The 27,804-nt window shown below is 34.2% G+C and overlaps 1 protein-coding gene and 1 pseudogene across 1 annotated transcript in view; both read right to left on the reverse strand.

Annotated features, from left to right (window-relative positions):
- XKR4 (XK related 4) overlaps positions 1–14,069 on the reverse strand; it is a 486,082-nt gene extending 472,013 nt beyond the window's left edge. Inside the window, exon 1 of the mRNA XM_051970184.1 lies at positions 13,245–14,069. Coding sequence (XP_051826144.1) covers positions 13,245–14,065 — 821 coding nt within the window. The 5' untranslated portion in view covers positions 14,066–14,069. The remainder of the gene's footprint in view (positions 1–13,244) is intronic.
- A 9,257-nt stretch (positions 14,070–23,326) lies between these two features.
- Positions 23,327–24,066, reverse strand: LOC127546714 (UBX domain-containing protein 8-like; annotated as a pseudogene).
- Between the last annotated feature and the right edge of the window lie 3,738 nt (positions 24,067–27,804).

The raw sequence follows: 27,804 nt of genomic DNA on the forward strand, positions 1-27,804 counted from the left end.
CATCTCTTCCATCATCTACTTTAGCAATACAGTCTCTGAATAATGGAAAGGCATACTATAATAAAAAAAGTTCAAATTTGAACATTTGGAAGGTTTTTTTTTTCTTATAGAATTCCATTTGTAACACTAAGAACTGATTTACTAATATGCTTATTATTATTAGTAGCAATATGGAGTATATAATGTGTGAAGGTTAATAGGAATGTTTATATGATTTAATTTAATAACATAACATTTGGTCTATACTATTGTAGAAAATACCTCCATTGAGGAAATTATGACATATTAAAAATATTCAGGTATTTATAGACTTTATCAAAAGAAAGTCCATTTATTTTTGGCCATTCTTTACCTATTCATCATTTATTGCTGTCTATCACCAAGGCTAGCCACCAAGAAATCAATTATGTCACTAGATAGTCTAATTTTTTAAACAAATTGGCAAAATATACCCACAAGACTCATTTTTTAGTTGCCCCCTCCTCTTTGAAGCTTTGCCTGGCCACTCCAGGTGTATTTTTTCCCCCTCAGCTCTTTTTTTTGTACCAATTTCTCATCTCTTATTGTTAGTGCTATGATTGATGTGTGGGATTCTCTAGATTTCTAAGTGCTCCCACACACAGGAATTGAATAGTCATTGTCTTTCCCTTGTCTGAATCTCCTGTTTCTAACCACTGGTAACTTCATGTGATCCAGCCTTGATTATTTGGACATTTGGACATTGACTTGCTTGTTCATACTCTTCCACTTTTCTTATATTTAGTATAAAACTTCCATCCCTAGTCTTCAAAATCTAGATGGATTTTCAGATCCTTGATTTTGCTTGACTTTCAAACCCTCTTCTGGTTTGACAGCTTGAAGAGAGAAATTTTGTCATATTTACAAACTTTGATATTATGACTAAGATATCTTTGTAAAATTTCCCAGTACATTGACCAGTTCTAATTTGATGTTAATCATGAATCCCCAGTATCATTTATTTGGGACATGGATAACATAAAAATGGTTCAAAATCTGGATTACATAAGAGTAAAATATAGCTTAGGATGATTTTATTTTAGTATAAACATACACTTATTTTTTTAAGAGATCTCATTTGAAGCATATATCCTGGGATTGTATCTACTTATACAATATATATTGTATAGTATATAACAATATATATATACTACACATATATAGTAATAAGTACTATATTACTATATATATTTTATTACTATAGTAATAACTACTATGTTACTATAGTAATAAGTACAACAATAATAAGATTTTGTTTTTTTTTTTAATCTTAGTTGTAAAAATGATTTCTCTCTTTGATATGTTTATGGAGAACATTTTCCATTTGGGCTTCACTCAGGAAAAGCTAATCACATATCTCAGAAACCATCATTCTTAAGGGATGTAAACTTAATTTTTAAGTGAAAGTATATCTTAATTTTTTCTCTTCACTCATTTCTCATGCATGCTCAGTTTTAAGTGATTAAATATTGCTATTTTTAATTATACAACTATCCTTATTGGGTTATTTCCCAATGGTGATAACCCAGGTGTTCACATCACTAATATTTGTGCTTTTTTTTTGGCCAATAAAAGTATTAAGACCCCACCTCTCCAACAGATCCATTTTTTTTCTTTCTAGAGTTCAAAGGGGTTAAAAAAAGTATTTCTCCAGTTACAACTATCACCAACTGACAATACACATTTATTTAAAAGCCTGAACATCCAGGTACTATCCAGGTTTATGTTGCAGATGTATACATGGTGTCTCAACTCAGTCACAGTGTTTGTGTAGGGAGGGGTGGATCCTTTCTGAATTGACCTATCTCAATAGTTTGTTTCTGTAAATAAAAAAAAATTGACTTTGTATAATTGGCAACGAATTAGATATTACAAAAGTGACCAGACTACAGAAACATAAAGCTAGAAGTCACCTTACATATCCATAATCTTTCTCCAAATCTCTTTTTTGAATGAGAAGAAACTGAGTTCCAGAGAAGGAAAGTGATATGCCCCAAAGTCACATATTTGGTTAATAAGAAAGCCAAGATTAGAAATCAAGTCTCTTAGTTCTCAGTTTAATGCCATTTCTATTATAGCAGATTCCTTTTTAACTGTTGAAACTCTTTTTCCATCCATTTCTAATTTTTTTCATTGTGGTTGTCAGCATAAAGTCAGTTGAGAACAGAAATCAGAGGCCTATATTTTCATTTTCCCCAATACAATTGTCATCCAGGTTCTACTGACAGATTGTTTATAGGCTACAGAAAAAAAAAAGTGAAAAATTTGGAAACATCTGGAGTCTATTCATGGTGATTATATGAACTCCAGAAAGAGATCAATGGGTTTTTCAAATCTCACAGATGGAATTTCCCATAATGAAACTTAATAAAGTTTAATAAAAAAACAAAATGTACTTTCTTCTAGAAACTGTGGAATGGAGGTAGCCCTTTTTGTTGTTCTGAACCATATCAGATGTACATTAATTGTATGATCAGTTTGGCCAGCAATTACCCATTGACTGTTGCCCTCTGATAATAATAATAATAGTAATAAATGATGATTTAAAGTGTATAAATATTTTCCCTACTTTATCTTCACAATAACCTTGAGAGTCAGATTTTCTTATTATTCACATTTTACAGATGAGGAAACTGAAACAGACATATATTAAGTCTTACACAGAATTATTCAACTAGGTAGTATTGGAGGTTGGATTTTAACCCAGGTATTTCTGATTCTGTTTCCAATTTTCTATTCCTTGAGCCACCTACTTGACTCTAGCATTTATACAGTGTTTTTAAGGTTTGGAAACGGCTTTGTACACATCTCACTTGTAAAAGGATTCTTCTTCATCAAAAAGGAACAAAAATCTTGGCTTGCAAGCTCCAAAGAACCAAGCTGGAAATCGGTTAGTTTTTTTTTTTTTTTTTTTTTTTTTTTGCTTCCAACAATTGACTTTTAATGACTTGAAGAGTTAACTACTACCATTTAGACAATGTAAACATAATATTTTATTCTTAGGTTAGAATATAGCACATCTCAAAGCTGGCACAAGTTATCCAAGGTTCTCAATCAGGAAAAGCTGGGTTTAAATCCTGCCTTTGAAAACTTGTTCTATGATCATGGGCAAGTCAATTTAACCAGTCTTATCTTCAATTTCTTTATTGGCAAAATGAAAATTATAGTCATTATTGAGATAATCAACCCTATGTCATTCTGAAACTAAAATGAAACTATGTATTAAAACACTTAGAACACTTTCCATACAAAAGTTCCATACAAATATCAATTATTATGTGAAAAATATTTCTGCTCTTGGTCTTACACTACTCCTCACTAGTAGGTCTGTAGTACTATAACATATGTGAGTTGATAGATAATGATAGTTGAAAAATATCTACATAGTCTAAGAATGAGGTTTGCCCGGAAATAATATATATGCATTTTGAAAAATGATACTCATTAAATAGCCAGATATTCTATGTCCTAGATAGTCATCTAGCTTAAATATTATGTCACTTCTGTTAACCAATTATTATTTATTAAATATTTACTATATGCTAAGGCAGCTAGGTGGCAGGCATAGTAGATAAAACACCAGCCCTAGAGTCAGGAAGACAAGTTCAAATCTGGCCTCAAATACTGTCTTTGTTACCTTGGGCAAGCCATTTGATCCTATTTGCATAAATTCCTCATTTATAAGATGAGCTGGAGAAGGAATTGGCAAACCACTTTAGTATCTTTGCAAAAAAAATTCCTAAAATGGAATCATGAAAAATCAGATACATTGACTTAATAGCAATTGTATACGAGGCAGTATGCTAAGTCCTATGACATATGTCTCAATGTATCTCTTTTCTTTGAGAAGAATCGTATCTGACCACAATTCTCTAAGAGCAGCAATTTAATTAACAGCTGATTAAATCAATGACTGCATAACTCAAGAATGATTTTTAATTTCATAGGAAGTTTTGTCTGGACAAAAGCATTATCACTGACACAAATGATTACTCTTTAAGTGTGTTAGTTGCTTCTATTTATATGTTTAGAGGTAGTATAAAGATATATTTTCTTATAATAGAAAACTGAGAAAATGATAATTTTAACTTTGGGGTACATATTTTATATTTGATAATAGGCCAGAATTTCATTTAAGACTCTTTTTTAAATTTAGGATTATTACACTGATGAAACTATTTAAATATGATCATTTAAATATGGGAATTATTTTTAAGTTAGGTTAAACAAATACTCTTGATATTTTTGCATCATCTTTACTGTCAATTGTTCCATATTAGAATATAAGCTTCTTGAAGTTAGAGACTGTTTTCTGCCTTTGAATCCAAAAGCACTTAGCACAATGCTTGTAACTTCACATAAACTTTAAAAATTCTTTCTTACTCAATTTCAAAGGACTAGTTTCACTAGTTATGGAACCATTCATCATAAATAGCTTATGTGTATATTTTACAAATCTAAAGTTGATGTACAGTGACTCTAAGGAAAGCAATGAAGATGCTAATTCATCTGCTATAAATGCTAAATATGCATAAATGTACAAAGTGAATCATTCATCATCCCACAAATATAAACCATGCTTTCTCACCTCCCTCTTTGTTTTTGCTCATGCTCTTCTCTATGCCTGGATTACAGTCATCTTTCAAAAAGATTATAACTCCACCTACTGATAACTTACTCATCCAAAGTTCATTAAAATACAATTTGCAGTGAGAAAACACCCATATCCAAGATATATAAGGAACTCCTTCAATTCTATAAGATGAAGAGTTATTCCCCAATAGGTAAATGACCAAAGGGTAAGTTGTTTTCAAAGGAAAAATCCAAAGCTATCATTACTCCTATGAAAACAATTTTATAGAAACTATAGAAATGCAAATAAAGATAAGTTGGAGGGTTTTAGCTCATCCTTGTCATACTAACAAAAATAACAAAAGAGATACATACATTTACAGACAGTTTATATGGGAAGTTGTTTTGTTATTAGGTATTTATTAGGGATTTTCTTTTAGTGGGAGGTATAAATTAAAATATAAAATGCCTTTTAATTTAAAAAAAATAAAACAGAAATTAATCAAGTTGGAAAAAAATGAAATGTGAGATTAAGAGTGAGCACAGGTCTCTTGATCCAAGGTCTACTCTTTTCTCTACTCTGCCACTTCATCTCTCTGCATTTATCACTCTCCAAAATAAGATTTTTCACAAGTTGAGTTACATCAGTCTGTTATTGATGTACCAAATTTGGACTGTTTCCATGTCCTCTTATAATTACAAAAGACCAAATGAGACTATGTAGTTATCTACTGTTGCCACAAATAAATATTTGGGCCAACTTTATTTTAATAATTACCTTTTTTTGCTATTTCAGTTTACTATGACAGAAGAATAGATTAGACATTAAAAGTTACCACTTAGTGTCCAATTGTTAAATTAAACACTCACATATCAGTAAGGGAAGACTGTTTAAAAAAAAATGTCTGTCAATTTATAGTTTCTTCAAATTCCTCAAATTCTCATCAGAAGGTACAAGAATGTATGTGTGGCCATTCAGGTGCAGGCCTCCCAAAGGAACCCAAGTCCTTGTGATGTTTAACCCCAATTATAATGAGAAAAGTTGGTGCTTCTAGACAATCAAAGTAGATTTTCAAAGTATTTTGTCCAATTTTCAAGCCATTAGCTTCAATTTCCTTATTCATTTTCATTAGCAGTCTAAGAGGACAGGTGGATAACAAGTCTAAACAATATTCTCAGGAGAAGAGTTATATCTTTAGCAATATCTATAAATATATATGGCCATGGCACCATTTTAGAACTATCATCCATCATGCTTATTGTTTTCCATTGTGCTATCAACCACAGTCCAAGAGTTGGTATCTTCCATCAACAAGAATATAGTGTGTAGAAATATAATCTAAGTTTAGGCAATGGCAGAAAATACTTTCCCTTTGTGAGTTATTGTGTACCATTTTTATAAGAATGGTTGTGTTTCCATTTAATTTGCTCTTAAATGCCAATATGTATTTAGATAATTAGAGGGGACTATATCAAAGGAACTGAAAATATTTCTACCCTGGAAGATCAAACAAAATATTCATTTCAACACATGTACATAATACTTTTCCATATTGGGGAATTCTTCAAAGTTTTCATTTCTTCCCTTATTTCACCTTTTTAAATATAAAGTTTGAAATAATTACAAAAAACTCAATTTTAATCCTTCATCCTTATTCTCACAAGCTTTCTTTAACCTCTAAAAGGAAGAAAATAACTATATATAAGATTACAACAAACAATTCCACGAAAGGACAATGATCGTATTTTATTCTTATAATGGCAGTTTTATTTAAAAGAACAAACAGAGTTTCTCTCTATATAAAAAATAAAAAATACATAACAAACAATTAAATGATTAACATTTAAGTATCAATAACAGATGAATCCAAATAACTGAGCTCATGTGTTTTAGGCAAAAAATTCAGAATTCTCTGATGTTCCTCAAACAGAATGCAAATAATATATAGATATTTAAGAATACTATTAGCAGCCTCTATATTTAATTGTTTATTTCTGTTTATTTTGCCACTTCCATAGATAACAATTTGTACATTTAATATGTTCTTTCAACTTCATGAGGAAAACAGTGTCTATGCAAGTTAGCTAGATTAAAAGAATTTAAACCCTTTGTATCAGTGATATTTAAATAGATAGATCTAGTACTCAAGATTCCCACATCATTTACACAAACAGCCCCTGAAAAAGCCAGAACTGAAAAGCTGAAATAAAAACATGGGGATCTGAAAAGTTACAGGGGATTTTACATATCTGTCAGCTAAAACTGAAATATCAAGTGTAGTATTTGGAGAAGTTACTAGATTTGTGATCTTCCTTGGAATATTCTATATCCATATACCAATGAAGCGATTACAAAGAAACATAACTTCATATTTCCAAACAAACTCTGATTTCTTTTTCTAATTGTGCAAGATAAAATATATGACAGCTGAGATAGGCAGAAAAAGAACAACAGTAGGAATCAAGGGATTGGGCCTTTAATGTCCTTAGGGAAGTAAAAAAAAAAAAAAATGCTACTCAGTCCCTACATATATAAAGTGATGATAATAACAGTTTCTCTCCTTGCTTCACAGTGTTGTGAGGATCAAGTTACATATAAATATGACTTTGTTTTAAAAGGCTTTGTTTTAAAAGAAGTCATAGGATTATTCTGGAGAACCTAGTTGCTCCAAATATTAAAAAAGTGAAGCCTAACTCTTTGCATGATAAAGTAAAAATTAATTTTGAATTCAAAGAACAAAGCCAACACTTTATTTTCTATACAATATCACTTAACAAATAATATCATTATTCATTTGGTTCTTTTGAGAAAGTATTTTTTTCAAATTAGGCTCTATCTATTGATATCTTCACCCCAACCCTTTTGAAATCACTAGAAGTTCTCAGTGGAAGAGAGATACCTGACGCTGACATGGAATGAAAACCTGGCCTCAGAACTAGCTAGTTTTTTTAAGATAAGCTAACATTTTAACTCCTTCAGGAAGTTTTCAAGAAAGGAAGATAAGTGTGTAAGAAATACCCACTTAACAAAATGGCAGGTAGTACTAACCTTTCATTTTAGAAGTAAAGTCCAGGGATGAGCTAACACAGAATCAACAATGATTTTTTTTTTTTCTGACTTGCCTATGGATTATCTTTCTTTTTTACTTTTCCTACACTTTCCTAGGCATTTTCTTCTGGGTCTAGAACTACTTTTAATAACTTGATATCATGTTGTTAACTATTCTAGTGATAATTTTCTTGGATGAATTTGTGGCATAGACTAACCAGAACATCAGGGAAATACACCATGGAAAAGACTTTAAGAGAACCAGAGATACCCAAAAGTATAGTATGGTTTTTTCCTATAAAATTGCCAATTTCATACTTTATTATTAGGTGACTATTAGTCAACTAATTCTCCTTAAAGGTTTCTAGTGACAAAGAACTCACCAACTATTTTTCTTCTTTCACCAAAGGCTAAACATTGTAATTGGGGTTCATTCTAATTATTATAATTTTTTTTAATAACCTCCCTTAAACTTCCCCCTCCAGGACCAAGAAAAACAAAAAGAATCTCTCTTCTACATCATAGATTTTTAAATATTTGAAAATGGCTTTTATTTCTCCTCTGTCACTCTCCAGACTAATTATCATTTTTTTCAAGCCATCCTTTTGTAGCAATCCCCTGTTGAGTCCTCACCATTATAGTTATTTTCCTCTGAAGGTATTCTAGTTTCTTAAAGCTTCTTAAAACGTGTTGAGCAAAATTGGACACACAGATGTGAACTTATTAGGAAAGACTATGAGAGAATTTAGCACCAATACTATTTATATAGAAACTAATGATTCAACACAATTTCCACCAGTTATGAATAATTTACCCTTATCAATATCAGTGTTAGGCATCACTAAGGAGATTATGTAAGCATAGTAACTATTGTTATTGCTTGCCATCATTCTTTGGGGCAATTGATATAAAAGTTCAAGGTATAATGTTGACAATAGACAAATATCAATGATTTTCTCACCATATTTGCTACAAGATTGCTAACATGATAGATAACCTGAAAGAAGTGCAAAAGTACTAAGTGTGCCACTGTGCCCTTCTAACTATGCCTGCAGTTTCTGGTAAAGTTTTTAAAATTATAAAACAATGTGCTTTCTATAAATTTTGAGATATACTTCACTTTGTTTAAAAATATCTAAAGATTAAAAAAACTTACAATTTTGAAAAGGGATAACAAGAATAAATTACTCCTTGAAAGGTGATTCTATTATAGGTAAAATATTCCTGTCTTAAGGATATAATGTATACTTTAACTAGAAAGTTAATAAAGGCGGTTTTTTTTAATTTATAAAAAGGAGATTTTAGGATAGGATAGAGGAGAGGTAGGAATAATTAGTACTTAACTTGTGCCAACAGCATTTCTATTTATGTAGAATTATTAATTCTAAATATTTATATTTATATTTCTGTTTGGATCCTATTGTATCATAGACACACAGTAGAACAAAGAGAACTGTCTGAGATATAGAATGAAATTTTCATTATGTTGTTCCTTCATTTAATAATTTTGTGTGTGTATCACAAATGCACAGAAATATTTAAATTTTCATGTATTATTCAAATAAAGGCCAAAAAGAAATTTTACTTTTTCAAATTCTTTCTTAGTATATGATTTCAAAACTTGACCCCATGACAAACATTATAGAGAAGTTTTGTAATGTCAAAAACATTCTTGTGACTGCACCAAGATTTACTTAATCGTTCTTATGTTGTACTTTATATCTTACAATAAAAAATTTCCTTTCACAAAAAAAATAGAAAACTATAAAATGGCAAGATAAACACTGACCAAAAATATATTTTTAAAATTAAAAACCATGGGCTAGATGGAATCAATATAAATCTTACCAAAATGTGTTTACTAAATTCCAGTGGCTACCTATCATCTCCAGGATCAAATATAAAATTCTGTCTGTGTCCAAAACCGTTTTTAGCCTGGTTCCTAGCCCTTACTTTTCCATTCTTCTTACACTCCAATCTCCCTCCCTCTCCTAGATCCATATTCTCTGAGATTCAGTGACACTGGCCTCTTTGCTGTTCTTTTCATAGACACTTCATCTCTATATTCCAAGCATTTTCACTAGTTGTCTCTTTACTCACCCAGCATCTGTCTCTTGGCTCCCTTCAAGTAGCTGCTAAAATCCTATATTTAATAAGAAGGCTTTGTTGATCCACCTTAATGCTAATACCCTCTCTCTGTTGATTATTTCCAATTTATCCTTTATATGTCTTGTTTGTACATAGTTGTTTCCATGTTGTCTCTTTCATTAGACTGTAAGCTTTTTGAGAGCAGGGGCTGCCTTTTGTGTATCCCTTACATTTAACATAGTGCATGCCATATAGCAGATGTTCAGTAAATATGTATTGACTGACTAACTAAAACAGTAATAACAATCAAGGATTTCTCAACATAGTCCATAGCTGACTGAAAACATTTCCAGGAGATACTGTGTTTCTCGTAAACTAAATTCTACCCTAATAAGAATCAGAGAAAAGAACAAGAAGGAAGAATGTTACTTTTTTCATTCATTAACAGAGTTCTTTTGTAGTCATAATCGCTATGGCAGCAAAAGTTCACTTTCATTATTTCAAATAGCTCTTTCCCAGGATCAACCCATGCAACATTAAAAACCACTATTAATTTCCCATTAGTAAGCTTTAATTAAAATGAATATGTATCATTGCTTACAGCAATTGCATTTGTAAGAAATGAATAAATAAATGTGAATCTTGACTAGAATACTCCAAAAGACGATTTCCAGCCAAATCAGCATTTTGATATCATTTCAGAGTTCCTTCCACCCCTACAGCTTTCATAATTTTCCCAGTCTCCTAAAATAACTAGAATTTCATGAAATACTTACAATAAACGGTTACCAAGCTAGCTAAAATCTATTTTATTGATCAGAGAAAATAGCATTCTAAAACATGAATAATGAGCTCATGTGCTTTGGTCCATTGGGTACTGTTGTGTATTTTTAGTTCAGGGCTTCTGAACAACAGCTCTGAGAGTGAATGGAATTCTTACTAAAAAAAAAAAAAAAATAGGCTATTGCAAAATGCTCTAGTTCATAGTATAATCTTGATAAAATTAGTATCATTTCTTTTAAATTAGTAAAAGTAATTTATATTCTCCTAACTCCTAAAGAGTTAAAGAACAGGAAAATATGTGATTTGGGGAATGTTTCCTTGTTCCCTTGTTCCCCTTCATTAGGAAAAATAAAAGAAAGCCAGTGAATTGTAAGGTGAGAATTTGTGAAATACAAAATTTTTATGCAGTGCAAATACAAAATTGTAAGTGCAGTCATAACAGACTATCCTAATTATCTATAATTATCAGCTACAACTTATGGAAAATGTTAAAACTTGACCAGATCCTATATTACTTCATTTAATCTGAAAATATGGTGGCAATATAAGAAAGTAAGTCCACCAACAGCTTACTCCCAGAGCAACATAAATTCTTTTGGTATCCTCTGAAGCTTCCAAGAAAAAGGTCATATGAATATTTATCAAGAGGACTAAACTATCAGCATGGCCTTTCCTATGAGCTAAGATATATACTGTATAGACATGGCATGATATCATATGACTGTTATAACTTTTCATCTCCAAGTCTGCCTCCTCCTTCCTACTACCCTTTCTATATGAGTTGGGATGTGGTACAATTTTGATATTTAAAAATCTTTCATTTTTCCTTTTTATTTCTCAGGAGAAACTACCCTCCCTTTTAATTTGGAAAAAAGTTTATTTAAGCACAACTATGATCAAAAGTTTACAAGGCTTTGCAAAAGATTTTTAATAGAAAGTCACCTTCTAAGAATACTAATCCTATTTAATTTCATTGTTTCATAAAGTGTATGAATCATTGTTAAGCATTTAAAAAGCAACTCTGGTGTGGATTGCTAATGGTGACTGAAGGAAGATGGTTTGGGAAAATTGTCTAAATTTTATCAAAAAGTTTTCATAATCCAAAATTTCAAATAAGTCTGTTATTGTAATTTTGGTTCTTACTAAATGTTTACATTGCTCATCCAAAGATAAACACTATCGATGTTTCTTGTTTATCATGGGGCTACATAAACATGAAGAATAGTTCAAAGAAATGAATCATCACAACATTTTAAATTCACTGGAACTAGAGCTTTCACATTTAAGAATGATATTTCAAAATGTTATGAGACATTCAAATTGTGGGAGTATCAAAATTCAATTTATGTTACTCTGTGGTCTAAATTTTTTTTTAAATTGGGATTTCTGGAAAGAAATAATTCTTAACAATTTTATTCCAGGACCTACAGAAGTTCTTTTAAACTAGGAAATCTAGAAGAAGACAAGGCTGATGACTTTCTTAATTGCAAGCATAGCTGTTCAGTGTTAGGATCCAGATAACTCTTTAGTTCAGCTCCACAAGGTCTAGAAGTTACTTTCACGTAGACTTTCTTTATTAAGTTACCATATCTGAAGTTCTTATAACAGAAGACACCACAGCAAATGAAAGTTTAACAGAATATTGGTATAGTGAAGTACAAAACCATATCTCCTAGCTAGATATACTTTCTAAGAAGTTTTCTATTTTTATACATGACACAGTCACAAAGACCTGCACTAAACATTCACTAGGAAGATTTGAGAAATTTCAAAGTGCTAACATCTTTATTTACATTCTTTCATATATATGCAGTTCAACATATTATAAAATGTTGCCCTTAAACGCTTCTAAAAACTTTTAAAAAGAAACTACCCCAAAAGAATATTTTGCCTGCTTTATCTAAATCTGTGAAATAACTTTCACCTAGCAAGTTCAGGTTAGTATTTCAGTTTAAAAATTTAAGCCATTGATATATAAGAAGATTGGTATCAGATCAGCTTTATGTTAACAAAGTAAAACCAACTAGATGCCAAAGAGTAGACACTGTCTCTTCCTGAATTTTTAATCAGTTTAAAAATCAAGCATGATGATAGAGAACCCGATGAACTAAAGAATTGATTCTGAGTCCACATAATATACATTTTATGATAATCATTTATATAAACCTAGGAAAAATGAGTTTCATATTAAGACCTCAATATTCACATGCCCTAAATGCAAAAAACTGTGTGTCTGCCAGTCACTTTCCTTTTGAATCTAGAAAGAATACTGAAAACCTGAGGGCTTCTAATGGATAATCAATCACATCTAACTAGAAATAGAAATTATCTGGAGGAACAAAAGGAACACAATTGCCCCTGTAGCACTCCCAAATCTAACAAGTTCTACATTAAATATATATTTAAAAGCTGCTCAGTGGAGCCCCTCCCACTCACCAAAGCATTATCAGTTTAAAAAAGGTGAAGACTGTAGCAAGTGAAAAAGCTAGAAGAGGAGCGACGAGAAAGGGTGGGGTGATCAATAACCACTTTCCCCTTCGCTATTCTTTTCCCTAGGTAATAGTTTCAAATTTAAAAAAAAAAAAATCGTCAGACTCTGCAAGTGTCCGAAGTACCTAAGAAAGTGTGACTTAGATAAAATCACCAAAAACTATAACAGTGCAAAAACGAAAGTGGGTGGTCGTGTAATATTGGCAGCAAGCCTCTCTCTTTCCCTCCAACCCTGATACAGTACCTCCAGATTTGCCCGAGCTGCAAGATGTGGATGAGTGACTGCAGGAGCCAGATGCAGAACGAACAGGACGCAGACCTGTTCTTGCCGCTGGCCCGAGTGGCACTGCTGCTGTTGCTGCTGTTGGTGGTGGTATAGCTTTTGCTGGCATTTGAAGCTTGCCTTTGCGGTGTTGAAGGACGAGCATCTCCTTCTCCAACTGCAGACCCACTGCTGACCACCGTCTTGCAGTCGGCTGCTGGCTGCGGGCAGCTAGAGGAAGAGGAAGCAGCGGCTGCCGTTGCAGTTGAAGCGCTCGTGGAACTGTCCTCAGCACTGAAATCGTGCACAAACCAGCGGAAGCTGAACACCTGCACGGAGAGGGAACCCAACACCACGAAGAAGAGAGTAAGTCCAAACCACCAGCGCTGGCCCCTCAGGTAGTAGTCCACTGCCAGCCAGATGTCTGTACCTACATCCGCGAAGTACACAGCTACAGCGGCCAGAATCCAGAGGCAGTCCCACAGCGAGTAGCGTTGCTGTTCCCTGCCTAAACGCAGGCACAACGAGGAGGAGCCCCCCCCACCGCCGCCGCCAGAGACCCCCGAGCCGCCGCCCGAGCTATTGCTGCCGCCGCCGCAGCAACAGCACCGGGAGCAGCCACCACCACCACCGTCCGTACAGCAGCCACCCCCGGCAGCCTCTTCGTCCTCCGCTCCAGACCCCGACGGCAATCCCGGAGCCAATCCTTGCACCGAGCCCGAGTGGTCCGAATTTTGCAGCGGGGTGAATGCCACGTCGCTGCTCTTCTTCATTTTTAGCCTCCCGTCTGACTTAGCGGCCATGATGTCTTAAAACCAGAAAAAAATCCTCCTTTATCTGACACCTTTCCCCCTGCTGTCTCCTCCTCCAGCCACCTCCTTTTTCTCTCTTCTCTTTCCCCTCCTTCCTTCCCCTCCCTTTCCTTCTTTACTCCCTCCCTCCGCCTTTTCCTCTGCTGCTGCTGCTGCTGCTGCTACTCCACTCCCTGGTTTCCTAGCTGACAGACTGGGTAGGTAGGATCTGGGCTGGGGCTAGCAGCTCCCCTTCCGCCAGCTGGAGCGCCGCCTGGCTGTCTACAGCAAGCCAACCTTACTATCCTTCCCTTTCCAGTCCCCTTCTTCTTTTTCTTCTTCTTCACCCTCTTTTCCCGGTTCCTGCTGCTGTCCGAGCCGCCGCCGCCGCCAGCAGCAGCAGCAGCCGCGGCGGCGGTCCTCGGACCTGTACATTCCTCCCCTCTCCCTCCCTCCCTCTTTCTCTTCTCCACCAGCTGACTCCGAGTGAGAGGATGACCTCATCCCTTCTCTCCCAGCTGCTGCCGCTCCCAGCCCTGTGCGAAAGGGGAGGGGGAAAGAGGGTCCCCTGAAAAAGGAGGAGGAGAAAAAAGGGTGGAGAAGTAGGACCTTCCTTATCCCAGAGAGGTTAAGGTGTGTAGGGCCAACATTATCAATTCCCTCTAGTTTATAAAAGATTTTGGAAGAGGCTGGTAGATTTAATAGAAACAGGGGAAGGGGAGAAGAAAGAGGTGAAGGGAGGGGTCCCCTGCATCAAACCCGAGAAAGGAAAAGAAAATTGTGAAAGAGCAGCTTATACATTTGTGGGCGAGAGAGAAAAGTCCTGCCTGTTTCTTTTGTATCTATTACTAGGTTCTTGGTATCTGGAAAAGGGATTGCAGGTTGCTTTTTGAAGCACACGGAAAAGATGGGAGAGAAATTTTGACGTGGTGGAGAATAGAGGAGGACCCTAGCAGGTCACTGTGTTTTTCTGTTCTCTATATTAGTGTTCCCGCGTGTACGTATGCGTGTGTGTGTGTGTGTGTGTGTGTGTGTGTGTGTGTGTGTGTGTATTGTGTGTGTATGTGTGTTCAGCCCCTGGGGTGAGCAGGTGGATAAGAACCTTTCCTGTTGCCGGGAATCGCTGCTCTTGCATAAGGTAAAACCCGAGAGACTGGACCGGACTAGAAAAAGGGGAGGAGAGGAAAAGGGCGGGACAACGTCCCGAGAAGAGGATGTTGGGGATGGAACTTGAGCTATTTCTTTTAGCGTCGGGGAATTGCTTGTTCTCAGTTTTTTCAAAAACAGAGGAAAACTTGTGTCAGGGTTAAGTGCGGGACTGTTGTCTAGTTCTTAAGTAGGGAAGAAGGACTGGGAGTCCAAGAGCGAGAGAGCTTGAAACAGGGAAAGGCGTGATCAATCTCGGTACACTACCCCTTCTCTTGTAGGCTGAAGCCACCTGACTGAAGCACTAAACATCAGTGGCTATTTCGTGCCTCTGACTACCGTTGCTCTGCCCGCTAACTGCTCTGGGTGACTGGCCGGAGCGATAGGGTTTTCCACTTTGTCTCAGCAGGTGGTGAAGCGCTGCAGATCTGTCAGCTAGTAGAAGATCTGACTGTTAGGACCGGAGCAGGACTCTGAGACTGAAGGAAGATTTCCCTGAGACCAGAACATCTGGAATGGGCTAAATTGAAAGAGCTTCAACTACCTTCCCCATCCATTTTTATTTTTTTCCCTTAAAGAGACAGAAACTGTGGAATAAATAAATTTCCTATCACTTCAGAAAGGGCTCTCTTTAAAGCCCTGGATCGGCTTAAATCATCATCATGGGCAAATAATAATAACTCCAATAATTCAGGTTTGAAAGTATTCCAAAAGTTCCAGTAAAGAACGATATTCTACCCTCATCTTCCCCAAAAGTAAACTTAGCTATTGGTTAGCAGGGTTTAACTTTTGCAATAAAAGAGTCAGGGAGTATAATTTTTATTGTCATGCAATGAGTCAGATTGTAAAAAGCAGAAATGGAAGTGACTTGACACAATTTTCAAGCGAGAACATCAGTTGTGTTCATTTACTTCTAGACGGGGAAAAAAGGGGGAAAAAAGAAAGCATGGCTTTTCTCCTGTAACTAGTTTCCCAACAACTTTTTTTTTTTTTTACTAGTTATCAAACTAATTCTAAACTCTAATGTAAAAGACAGAGTTAATTTGTGGTTGTTTGACTTGAACAGAAGGATCATTAGGTCCTCAGGAATGACCATTTTCCTCTGCTTATAGAAGGAGTCACCTAAACCACATTATGCCAAAGATATATCAGCTTGCTTGAATAGTTGGAATGGAATCAGTTCCACTCCCTGAACACAAACTGTCATTCACTCTCAAAATGACATGCTCTTGACCTTGATTTTAACCTTCCTCTGATTCTTTTCCTATTCTTCTTTTTAATGGCACTGTTTGCAGAAAGATCTGAGACTATATTCCACATAGACACAAAACAAAACTAATTGAATATGCCCCATACAAAACTAGCAAAGAAAACTAATGCTGAATACTGTGAACAAAGCACCTGGGAAGGAAGCTAAATGTAGTTAGCCACTTGAGAATGTGATAACAAACAAATATTTTAACTTCATTCTAAATATAGACCACTAATAGTATTACAAAGTCTTTTGACAGAAAACACCAATGCGGGAAGGGGAAACTTTCCTCCTTCTTTTCCTCTTTCTCCCACCATGTTCAAATTTAGAGTCTTGCTCAAATTATTTCTATTGATCTTAACTACAGCAAAGGCACTTAGGGAAAGAAATTATCTCTTAGGTTACTGGTTCCCAAGTGATAGAGTACATTCTAAGACAAAGCAAATAACCTGTATTGTGCTAGGTGCAAATAGGAATCCACAATAGATTATTGAGGAGAGCCCAAGGCTTCTTTTGGAAGAGCATTTTGTTCTAAGTGATGTTTTCAAATATTTATGCCATACATATGTAGGAATTGCAATTATTTTTCAGAAACATAATTTATGTAGCTCAGTTTTATTTTGCTAACAGTAACCCCAAATGACAGCCCATGAGATGCTTTTGATTCTTGATTTCAATCTTAAAGGTAAGGCATATTCTTTTAGCATTCTTCTATTAATTTTTTTAAAAATTCTGATAATATCAGTTGATAGATATTAGTTATAAGCTTGTTTGAATCTTTTAAAATCTACTTTTTAAAAATCTGTACAACTTTTAGAGGGTAATTAGTTCCATGAATGGGTTGATTACTTCAGAGGACTTGTATTTTTCTACCCTTTTCATGGAACATAGTGCATAGGTTCCTATTACTGTAGTAATTAGCTATAGGCATAAGGTTAAAATGATATGATAAGAAAATATCTCATCTTTATGACTCAGAAAAGAAGTCCAACATGGAGTCAAGGACCAAAAAAAATGACTTAGGAGTAGTGCACAACAAATAAGACTGGGAAGCATATTTTAGAGGAGATGAAAGATGCATTAGACCATGGAAGAATGGCAACACAAACCTTTCACAGTCTAGAAGTTGGAATAACTTAATTTAACATCCAATAAAGGGTGTGCTGAAACCAGCTTCTACTCAGGACTGGACTTATTCTAGACTTTAAAAAGTGATGGAAAAAATTTTAATAAGGTGGATTGAATTTAAAAGTGTATTAAACATCCAACGCACACAAAGATTGGTCCTTAAGTATTTACCAGCATATTTCTGCATCAAATACAAGTGAAGAAAAGGCATATGGGTGAGTGTCCCATAAACTCTGCTGATCAAAATAATTTGTGATCGAGTTTAGGATAAAAGAATCTGTCTAATACAAACTTGTAAATATCTATACTTTTCTGTTTTCCTTTTGTTGCCTAATCAAAGATCTTTTTTTTTTCAAAAAAGGGACATTTTCCTAGATAATATGTATACTATTCTCAGATATGACCACTGAATAACAATTTTTTTAAAAAGCTAGGGAGCATGTTCTAGATTTCCATTAATTTTTTTTTTGTTAAGCACACCATAAAACTTTACATTTTTCACTAAAGAAGATAAAAACTCCATGAAGTAATGCCTAACTTTGCTTAATAAGCAATCTCTCTCATGCCTCCTAGCAGTAAAATTATGCAACCCTACTAACCTACTAACTTATGGATTGACAATAAAATGAAATACCACACCTTAATCCTAGCACTTTGGAGCTCCAAACTCCAAACTGCAGAAATTTGCTGAGGCTGTGATAGGCAACAACACAGAAACATTCTGTAGTGCAACAGAGCTCTGCAGGAGAGCAATGGAACAGAGGGAATGAGGCAGGACATATGTCTGGGCTTGTAATCTAACTCAGCTATATGTCTCCAAACTACAGAAATTTACTCAGGCTTCCATAGCAGCAGCATGGCAGCATTCTCTACTGATGAGCCAGACAACTGAAGAACAGAGAGAATGGGGTAGGACACTCTCTGTGGAGAACTATAAGGCAACCCAATATACCTAAGGGAGAGATCTGATAATCCAGCTGGGGTTGATTCTATTCCCTCGTTCTAAAAGTCACTTGAGGCAGTCAGCAAGACTAGTGAATCATGAATTGCCCAATGTGAGAGATGGTTGAAATTCTTTGAGATTCCCCAGCCCAAAGAAATAACAAGATGAAGAGAAGTCAGAAAGTAAGCCAGAAGGGGAAATAAGATAGAAATTGCCAAAAATCTTAAGAGGAAAAAAACTCAAAGACCTGAAAGATAAACAAGGAATAAATCAACAGGGAAGAAACTAATAATATGACCTCTGGATCTGGTTCAGGCATCTATGAATAAATATTGCAAACAAAGGGACATAATTCAGTACCAGATAAAGCTCCTTTGGATTTTGAGGACATTATGAAACCAAAAAGCACTTTTCTTGAATGGTTTAAAAAATGAAATAGATCGGTGAGAGCAGAAATTATGGCTGAACTACAGAAATAGTTGGCCAAAAAAAATTCTTTAGTGGCAAATAACAAAACAAAAGAGAACACAAAGGATTGAGGAAGCAAATATAGAGATATGAAGACAAATATGAGAGAAGCAAAAAACAATGACATTTTTATATGTGTATATATAAATATATGTGTATATAGGTATATGTATATGATAGGATCTGATTGTTGACCCCATCCCAAACTTGCTCCCAGTTCCAAAAGCCACAGATTAATCAATCACTGGTCTCAATGAGTAAGCCAGCATATTCTGTAACCATATCACCAGAAATACGACAATAAGAAAGTAGCACCAAAAGGATGCAGAATAGGACACTGAACTGTAAAACTCAATAAATCTTTCCCTTGAAATGGTGCCTATGCAGTTCCCCTTCCTTTCTGTCTTTGAGTAAACCATGCTAGTTATAATGTCATTACTATAACTAAATATCACTCTAAGTGAACTTTTTTGTATGCTTCCTGGGTAGCCACATGCACAGTTCTACTAAGACTTTAGTTCCTTCTCATGTTAGCAAACTCCTCCTATAACCTCAAAATTTACATATCTTGTGATATAATCAGCACTATTTACTATATAAAATCCTTATCTTGCTTTGCTAGGCTTCTGACTCTGTCAGGGAGCTTAGTCCACCCACTGAGTGTGTAAATCTCATTAAAATATTTTTGCTAGTTTAAAACTGAGTCTTTCAGAGGTGACACCATGATAGCTGATATTTCAACATATGTGTGTGTGTGTGTGTGTGTGTGTGTGTATACACACACACAAATCTACATATATATATTATATATATATATGCATATATATGTATGTATGTATGTTTATATGTACTCCCTATAAGAAAAACATACTGAGCTCAAAGACAGGACATGCAGAAATGTCTTGACACATTTAGGTCTCCCAAAAGAATATGACAAGTCTAAAAATCCTGAAACATGAGTAAAAGAACTAAAACAAGAAAACATTTCTGGACATAGAAAACAGTATCACAAAGCAATCCAAAGATTTGCTCCCCCAAAAAAAGACTGAACATTCCAAGACATAAAAATGATTAAATGTAACAATTCTATGAAGCAATCATGGGCTCTCTAAGCAAGTAAGAAAAATGCCTTCAAATACAAAGGAAAATAAATTAGGACAACACAAAACTATTCTTCTTCACCCATCAGAAAAATTAAGAGATAATATGTTCCAAGAGCGATGGAGCTCAAGATACAGTCCAAAAATGACCTATCCTGCAAATCTGAGTATAACCATAAATGAAAAAAGATAAGTGTTCAATAATAAATAAGCACTTAAAGCATTCTTAGAAAGAAAACAAGACAGGAAGAGAATGTTTGCTTCTCAAAAGTACCACAGAAGTAAAATTCAGGATAGGCCATAAATGTATCAGTCTAGGTCAGCAGCAGTAAGACTGGTAGGAAAGAGACAATTAAGAGACTTTTCTTTAAAAATCTTCAAGAAAATGGGTACAAAGACTAAAGACAGGTGGAGTTAAAGTTGGAGAGATGTGCCTAGGCCAAGGATTGCTTCTCTCCACAACCTGCTAATACTTAAATCAATGTTTTGGGTTTTTTTGTTGTTGCTGTTTGGTTTGTGAGCCTAAATTACAGAATATAAGAGAAGGTGCTTGGAGGTGATAGAAGGATGATAAGAGAGTGAGATTGCTGTGTCCTGCTCAAGTTAAAGGCTACTCCTATGGTCTCTTAGGAAAATATTTTCAGAAAGGTAGATGAGGGAGTATGAGGACTAGTTGAGGAGAGGGAGAAACAGGAGTCTTTTGTTTAATAATTGGTAGGAGTACCACTGATAAATGCTCCCATGGATAAAGATAGAAGTTTTGTGAAGGAAGGAAGAAATCTTGCACTGGGTTATTATCTAGAGGATTTGATACGTGGCAAAGCCAGCTACTCTATCTCAGGAAAGTGAGAATACCCCTGGTGGGAACTTGGTAGATGAGGGAGCTGACATAGGTAAGAATGTAGATTTGTGAGACAAAAGGGGAAAGATAAGTAACAAAAATGGGGCTTAATCCTGCATTGGGGTTGTATCCTCTCTATCAGCTACAAGAATCAGTATTTTTCTAAAAAATGAGACAAAATGTAAAAGGGAAGTCTGAAAGCAAGCTCTCTGGGGCAATAACATCCATTGTTTAGAAATCCAGAATGGGTATCTTAAATTTTGCTTCTAGAAGGTAGACAATTCAGAGGGATTAGATAAATATAAAGAGTAAATCAGAATCATGAATCAGAGGCTAAGGGTGTGGAGTTGATAGAAAAGAAGGTTAGATAATGAAGAGAGTAAGGGAAAAAAATCCTTTCTGGAAAGAGGGACAAAAATAAAATTTAACAAAAATAACAATTGAAGGAGAGGAAGAAAAAAAGAGGATTCTACTTAACTGAGAGAACAAAAATAGGGAAAGAGATAAATAACCAAATAACAAAACATGAAAAGAATAAATGATTTATAAAATTCCAAAGGCAAATGGTTAACAAATGTGAGAGAAGCTCTAATAAATGGTCAAAGGATACAAATAGGTGTTTTTCAGAGGAAGAATCCAATCTATCAATCATCAGATAAAATGTTTTAAACCACTAATAATTACTGGGATATAAATTAAAACACTGAATTGCAAATTAAAGCAAGCAATTCACACTATTAGATTGGATAATGTGACTCAAAAGGGAAATTACAAAAATTACAAATGGTGAAGGGGCTATGGTACACTAATGCATAGTTGTTGGAACAGTGAACTTGTCAATTCAGGAAATGTTGAATAAGTTATTTATGAATACTTTTGTACTATAGGTAATTATGAAAAGGAGGATTTCAGAATAGTAAAACCAAATACTTGTATAAACAGATACAAGTGAATAGAAGCAGGAAAACATTTTATATAATAACTAATAAGATTATTGACTTTGTATTTAATAACTTTAATCAATACTTTATAATAACTTTAATGAAAGATCAACCATAATTCCAAAAACTCTTGAATAAACATGTTATCCAGCTCCAAATATAGAATGGATGAATTAAAAAAGAAAACTGAAGGGCATATATGGATTTTTCTTCTTGCTTTTTGTTTGTTTTTTAGAAGAAAGAAGAGACATGGTGAATGCAAAAATTTGTTCTGTGTAGACTATACATATTTTTCATTGGTTTTGTTTTATTTTCATTAACCTTTCCAATGTGTAAGGGGGTGTGAAGTTTGGAACTGAAAAAATAAAATTGCATATTAAAAAATGGATTTGGGGCCACTGGGCATAAATCCCGTTAAAATTAAGCTAAAAAAATAAAGAGAAATTGTATTGTGGTTATAGCAAAAGAAAGGAAAAATTATAAACTTGGGGGAATAAAAATTATCAGACACAAATGAAGGAAAATGAAAAACTAAGTAATAACTTTAAATGTGAATGAATCAAAGGAAAAGATCAATAATTTCATAAGAATTCAAAACCCTAAAATCTGTGGCTTATAAGAAACACATTTTAAAGACCTACACAAAATAAAACTAAGGATATAAGGGGGAATTCTAAACATAATGAGAATTAAGGGAAAAAAAGTTCTAATCATGCTACTTGACAAAGTAAAACCATTCACAAAGCAAAAGGGGATTAAACAAGAAAACTGCAAAATGCTGAAAAGAACAAGAGAAAATAAACTGATATTTGCATTAAAATTATATGTTCCAAATGCCTTTGTCTTCAAGTTGGTAAAGGAAATATTAAGATCCAAGAAGACAAAGACAAAGACAAACACACTAGTAACAAGAGATTTCATTTTTTTTTTTTAAATTGTGGATAAGTCTATCAGAAAGATAAACAAACAGAAAACTATAGAAATGAACAAATTGCTTGAGAAACTAGACCTAAAAGACTCATAGTACTTTCCAAATGGGACAGAAAAACATGTATTTCTCATCATTACATGGAACTTTTGAAAAAATTAAATTGTATTAAAACACAATCTAACATACAGGTAATAAGACAAAAATAGTGAATACATTCTTTACATCCTAAAATATAATAAAAAGTCATGTTTGGTTCAGAAACCACAAACAAAAGACACAGACATAAATGGAGATCTAATAATGAAATCCTAAATAATGAATGAGTCAGAGAACAAATCATTGCAATAATAATTTTTTTTTTTTTGCCAGCGTATCCATTTATTTCCAAAGGACATCAACCTAAGTTAGTATGCTTTCCTGCAAAAGGTCTATTTACTGTTTAGCTTGATTATCATGTGAAATCCCTCTTATAACTCACAGCCAGAACATTTGTATGCATCCTCTCAGTCCCACATGTCCTATTTCATGTTGAGAGACAGGACTCTTTCTCTCATACGTTCAGCACAGAGTCTTCTAGTTTTTGGTCTTCTCCCATTTCCAAAGGTCTTCTGAGATAGGAAATGGAGGAGGTGTAGATGGATACATGGTAGCCCACTTTCAGCATCCAGTCCATCTTGTAAAACCTCCGTCCAAAAACTCGACAGTCTCAGGAGGTTCTTCAAGTAAAGCAAGGCCCTTCTTTGCTCTGGTTGCTCAGGTGATGCTGAAATGTGGCTCACATGCTCAGGCAGCTTCATCTCCTGGAAGCTGCTTTGTTCTGCGTATAGTCAGGCGCTCGATTTTTATTTAAGACTTGATTCTATATAGCTCCTAACCTTGTCGCCTTGATTTCCAGGTTTCACCATCATTTGTTAGAAACATTCTGTTTTCTCAGTTTCATTTCTTGGCTAGGTTTCAAGACATTCTTCAAAGATTCAGTACTTTTGCTGTTCAGGATCTCCTGCTGCTTTTCTCTTACACGTTTTTGCCTTCTATTGTTCTCACCTTCAGTACTGTCAAACATCCTTCGAATAGCGCTTGAGATGTAAGCCATGGTGTAGTCACCAAAATAATTTAATTCTGGATAGCAAGAAATAGCGAACACCGGCCAACTAGCAAAAAGATATCCCTCCATTCTGTGTTGAGGCCCGCACTCGCTGTCTGCAAGTTGAGCAGGGGAATGGCCTGGGTGGCCCACAGCAGCCACACAGCACAGGGCCTCATGGCATCTCAGGCTGCAACATAAGAATTATATAAAAGAAAGTGATAATGATGAAGCTCAACATGCCAAAATTTATAGGATATTGCTACAGTTGTTCTGAGGGGCACAGGAATCATATTTGTACAAGTATGCATGTAAAAAAAAAATACAAAACTCACTCACCAGTAGCACAAGTAGATTTGGTGCAGAAGAGAAAGCAGAACCAAGTAAGCTCAGAAAATTTGTGAGGCTCTTTGACAAGAATTAATAATTCAGAGTTGATCATTCAAGGTTTCTAGGATATCAGACAAACGTTTTCCTATCAATATGGAATCACTAAGGATATCCCACTAAGACAAGCTATCTAATTGGGTTTCAAATGTAAAAACAATTAGAAAATGATCGTTTATGAGCTATATGCAGATATATTTTTTAATTTTTAAAGTTTTTTTTATTTTCAAAACATGTACACAGAAAATCTGACAACACTGACACTTGCACAGTCTTGTGTTTCAGATTTTCTCCTCCTTCCCCCCCCCCCTCCCCTAGATGGCAAGCAATCAATAATGTTAAACATGTTAAAATATGTTAAATCCAATATGTAGAAACATATTTATACAATTCACTTGCTGCACAAGAAAAATCTGATCAAAAAAAGGAAGTAAATGACTAAGAAAACTAAATGCAAGTGAAGAACAACAAAAAGAGTGAGAATGTTATGTTGTGATCCTCATTTAGTTCCTATAGTCCTCTCTCTGGGTATAGATAGCTCTCTTCATCATAAGACCATTGGAACTAGCATCAATCATCTCATTGTTGGAAAGAATTACGCTCATCAGAATTGATCATCATATAATATTGTCGTTGCCATGTACGATGATCTTCTGGTTCTGCTCATTTCACTTAGCATAATTCATATAAGTCTCTCCAGGCCTCTCTCAAATCATTCTGCCAGTTGTTTCTTGCAGAACAATAATATTCTATAAAATTCATAAACCATAACTTATTCAACCATTCTCCAACTAATGGGCATTCATTCAGTTTCCAGTTTCTTGCCACTACAAAAAGGGCTGCCACAAACATTTTTGCATATGTGGGTCCCTTTCTCTCCTTTAAGATTTCTTTGGGATATAAGCCCAGTAGAAACACTACTGAGTCAAACAGTATGCACAGTTTGATAACTTTTTGAACATAGTTCTAAATTGCTTTCCAGAATGTCTGGATCCATTCATAGTTCCATCAACAATGTATCAGTATTTCAGTTTTCCCACATCCCCTCCAAAATTTGTCATTATCTTTTTCTGTCATCTTAGACAATCTGAGAGGCATGTAGTGGTATTTCAGAGTTGTCTTAATTTGCATTTCTCTGATCAATAATGATTTAATACACCTTCTCATATGATTTGAAATAGTTTTAATTTCTTCATCGGAAAATTGCCTGTTCATATCCTTTAACAATTTATCAATTGGAGAATGGCTTGAATTCTTACTTAAGTCAATTATCTATATATTTTAAAAATGAGGCCTTTATCAGCACTCTTAAATGTAAAAAATGATTTCTCATTTTATTCCTTCTCTTCTAATCTTGTCTGTATTTGTTTTGTTTGTACAAAAACTTTTTAACATAATATAATCAAAATTATCTGTCTGATGTTTAATTATGAGTTCCAGTTCTTCTTTGGACACAAATTCCTTCCTTCCTTCTCCACAGATCTGAGAAGTAAACTATCCTATGTTCTTCTAATTTGCTTATCATATCACTCTTTATGTCTAAATCATAAACCCATTTAGATCTTATCTTGGTATGGTTTTTGTCTAATAGTGAGTTCTTATCTCAAAAGCTGGGGTCTTTGGGTTTGTCAAATACTAGATTGCTATAGTTATTGACTATTTTTTCCTGGGATCCTAACTTATTCTACTGATTGACTACTCTATTTCTTAGCCAGTACAAAATGATTTTGATGATTGCTGCTTTATAATATAATTTTAGGTCTAGCACAGCTAGGCCACCTTCATTAGTATTTTTTCATTAATTTCCTTGAAATTCTTGACCTTTTGTTTTTCCAGATGAACTTTGTTATTATTTTTTTTTTCTAGACCTGTATAATAATTTCTTGAGAGTTTAATTAGCACTAAATAGGTAAATTAATTTAGGTAGTATTATCATTTTGATTCTATTCACTTGGCCTATCCATGAGTATTTGATATTTTTCCAACTGATTAGATCTGTGTTTATTTATTTATGTTGTGTTCATATAGTTCCTGACTTTCCCTTGGCAGATAAATTCCCAAATATTTTCTACTATCAACAGTTATTTTGAATGGAATTTCTTTTTGTATCTCTTGCTGCTGGACTTTGTTGGTAATAATTAAAAATGCTGATGATTTATATGGATTTATTTTGTATTCTGCAACTTTGCTAAAGTTGTGAATTGTTTCTAGTAGTTTTTTAGTCGATTCTCTAAAGTTCTTTAAGTATACCATCATAACATCTGCAAAGAGTGATAATTTGGTTTCCCCATTACCTACTCTTAATTCCTTTCATCTCTTTTTCTTCTCTTATTGCCAAAGCTAACCTTTTTAATACAATATTGAATAGTATTGGTGATAATGATAATGTTTCACTCCTGATCTTAATGGGAATGGTTCTAGTTTGTCCCCATTACATATGATGCTTGCTGATGGTTTTAAATAGATGCTACTGATCATTTTAATGGAAAGTCCATTTATTCCTATATTCTCTAGTATTTTTAATAAAAATGGGTGTTGGAGTTTATCAAATGTTTTTTCTGCATCTTTAGAGATAATCATATTGTTTTTGCTAGTTTGGTTATTGATATAGTTGATTATGCTAATAATTTTCCTAATATTGAACCAGGTCTGCATTCCTGGTATAAATCCTACTTGGTCACAGTGTATTGTCCTGGGGATGATTTTCTGTATTCTCATTGCTAATATTTTATTTAAGATTTTTTGCATCAATATTCATTAGGGAAATTGGCCTATAATTTTCTTTCTCTCTTTTCACCCTAATTGGTTTAGCTATCAACATTATAATTGTGTCATAAGAGGAATTTGGTAGAACTCCTTCCTTCCCTATTTTTTAAAATAGTTTATAAAGTAATGGAATTAATTTTTCTTTGAATGTTTGATAGAATTCACATGTAAATCCATCTGGCCCTGGAGATTTTTTTCTTAGGGAGTTGATTAATACTTGTTCTATTTTTTTTTCTAAAATGGAACCATTTAAATAATTTATTTCCTCTTCCATTAACTCAGGCAATCTATATTTTTGTAAATATTCCTTCATTTTATTTAGATTATCAAATTTATTTGCATATAGTTGGGCAAAATACCTTCTAATTATTGTACTACTTTTCTTTTCATTGGTGGAAAGTTCTCCCTTTTCATTTTTGAGACTAATTTGATTTTCTTCTTTCCTTTTTCTAATCAAATTAACTAAAGGTTTATCTATTTTGTTGGGTTTTTCATAAAACTAACCTGTCTCTTTCTCTATTTTATGCAAGAAAGCATCTAGAGATATAAAATTTCCTCTTATAACCACTTTGGCTGTATCCCATAATTTTGGTATGTTGTCTCATTACTGTCATTCTCTTGGTGAAATTGAAGATTGTGTTTTACTGTTTCACCCATTCATTCTTTAGGATCAGATTATTTAATTTCCAATTAACTTTTGGTCTTTTTTCTTCTGGCCTTATAGTGCATGTGATTTTTGTTACATCATGATCTGAAAAAAAAAT

This window comes from Antechinus flavipes, chromosome 1 (genome assembly GCF_016432865.1).
Source record: "Antechinus flavipes isolate AdamAnt ecotype Samford, QLD, Australia chromosome 1, AdamAnt_v2, whole genome shotgun sequence".
Lineage (NCBI taxonomy): Eukaryota > Metazoa > Chordata > Mammalia > Dasyuromorphia > Dasyuridae > Antechinus > Antechinus flavipes.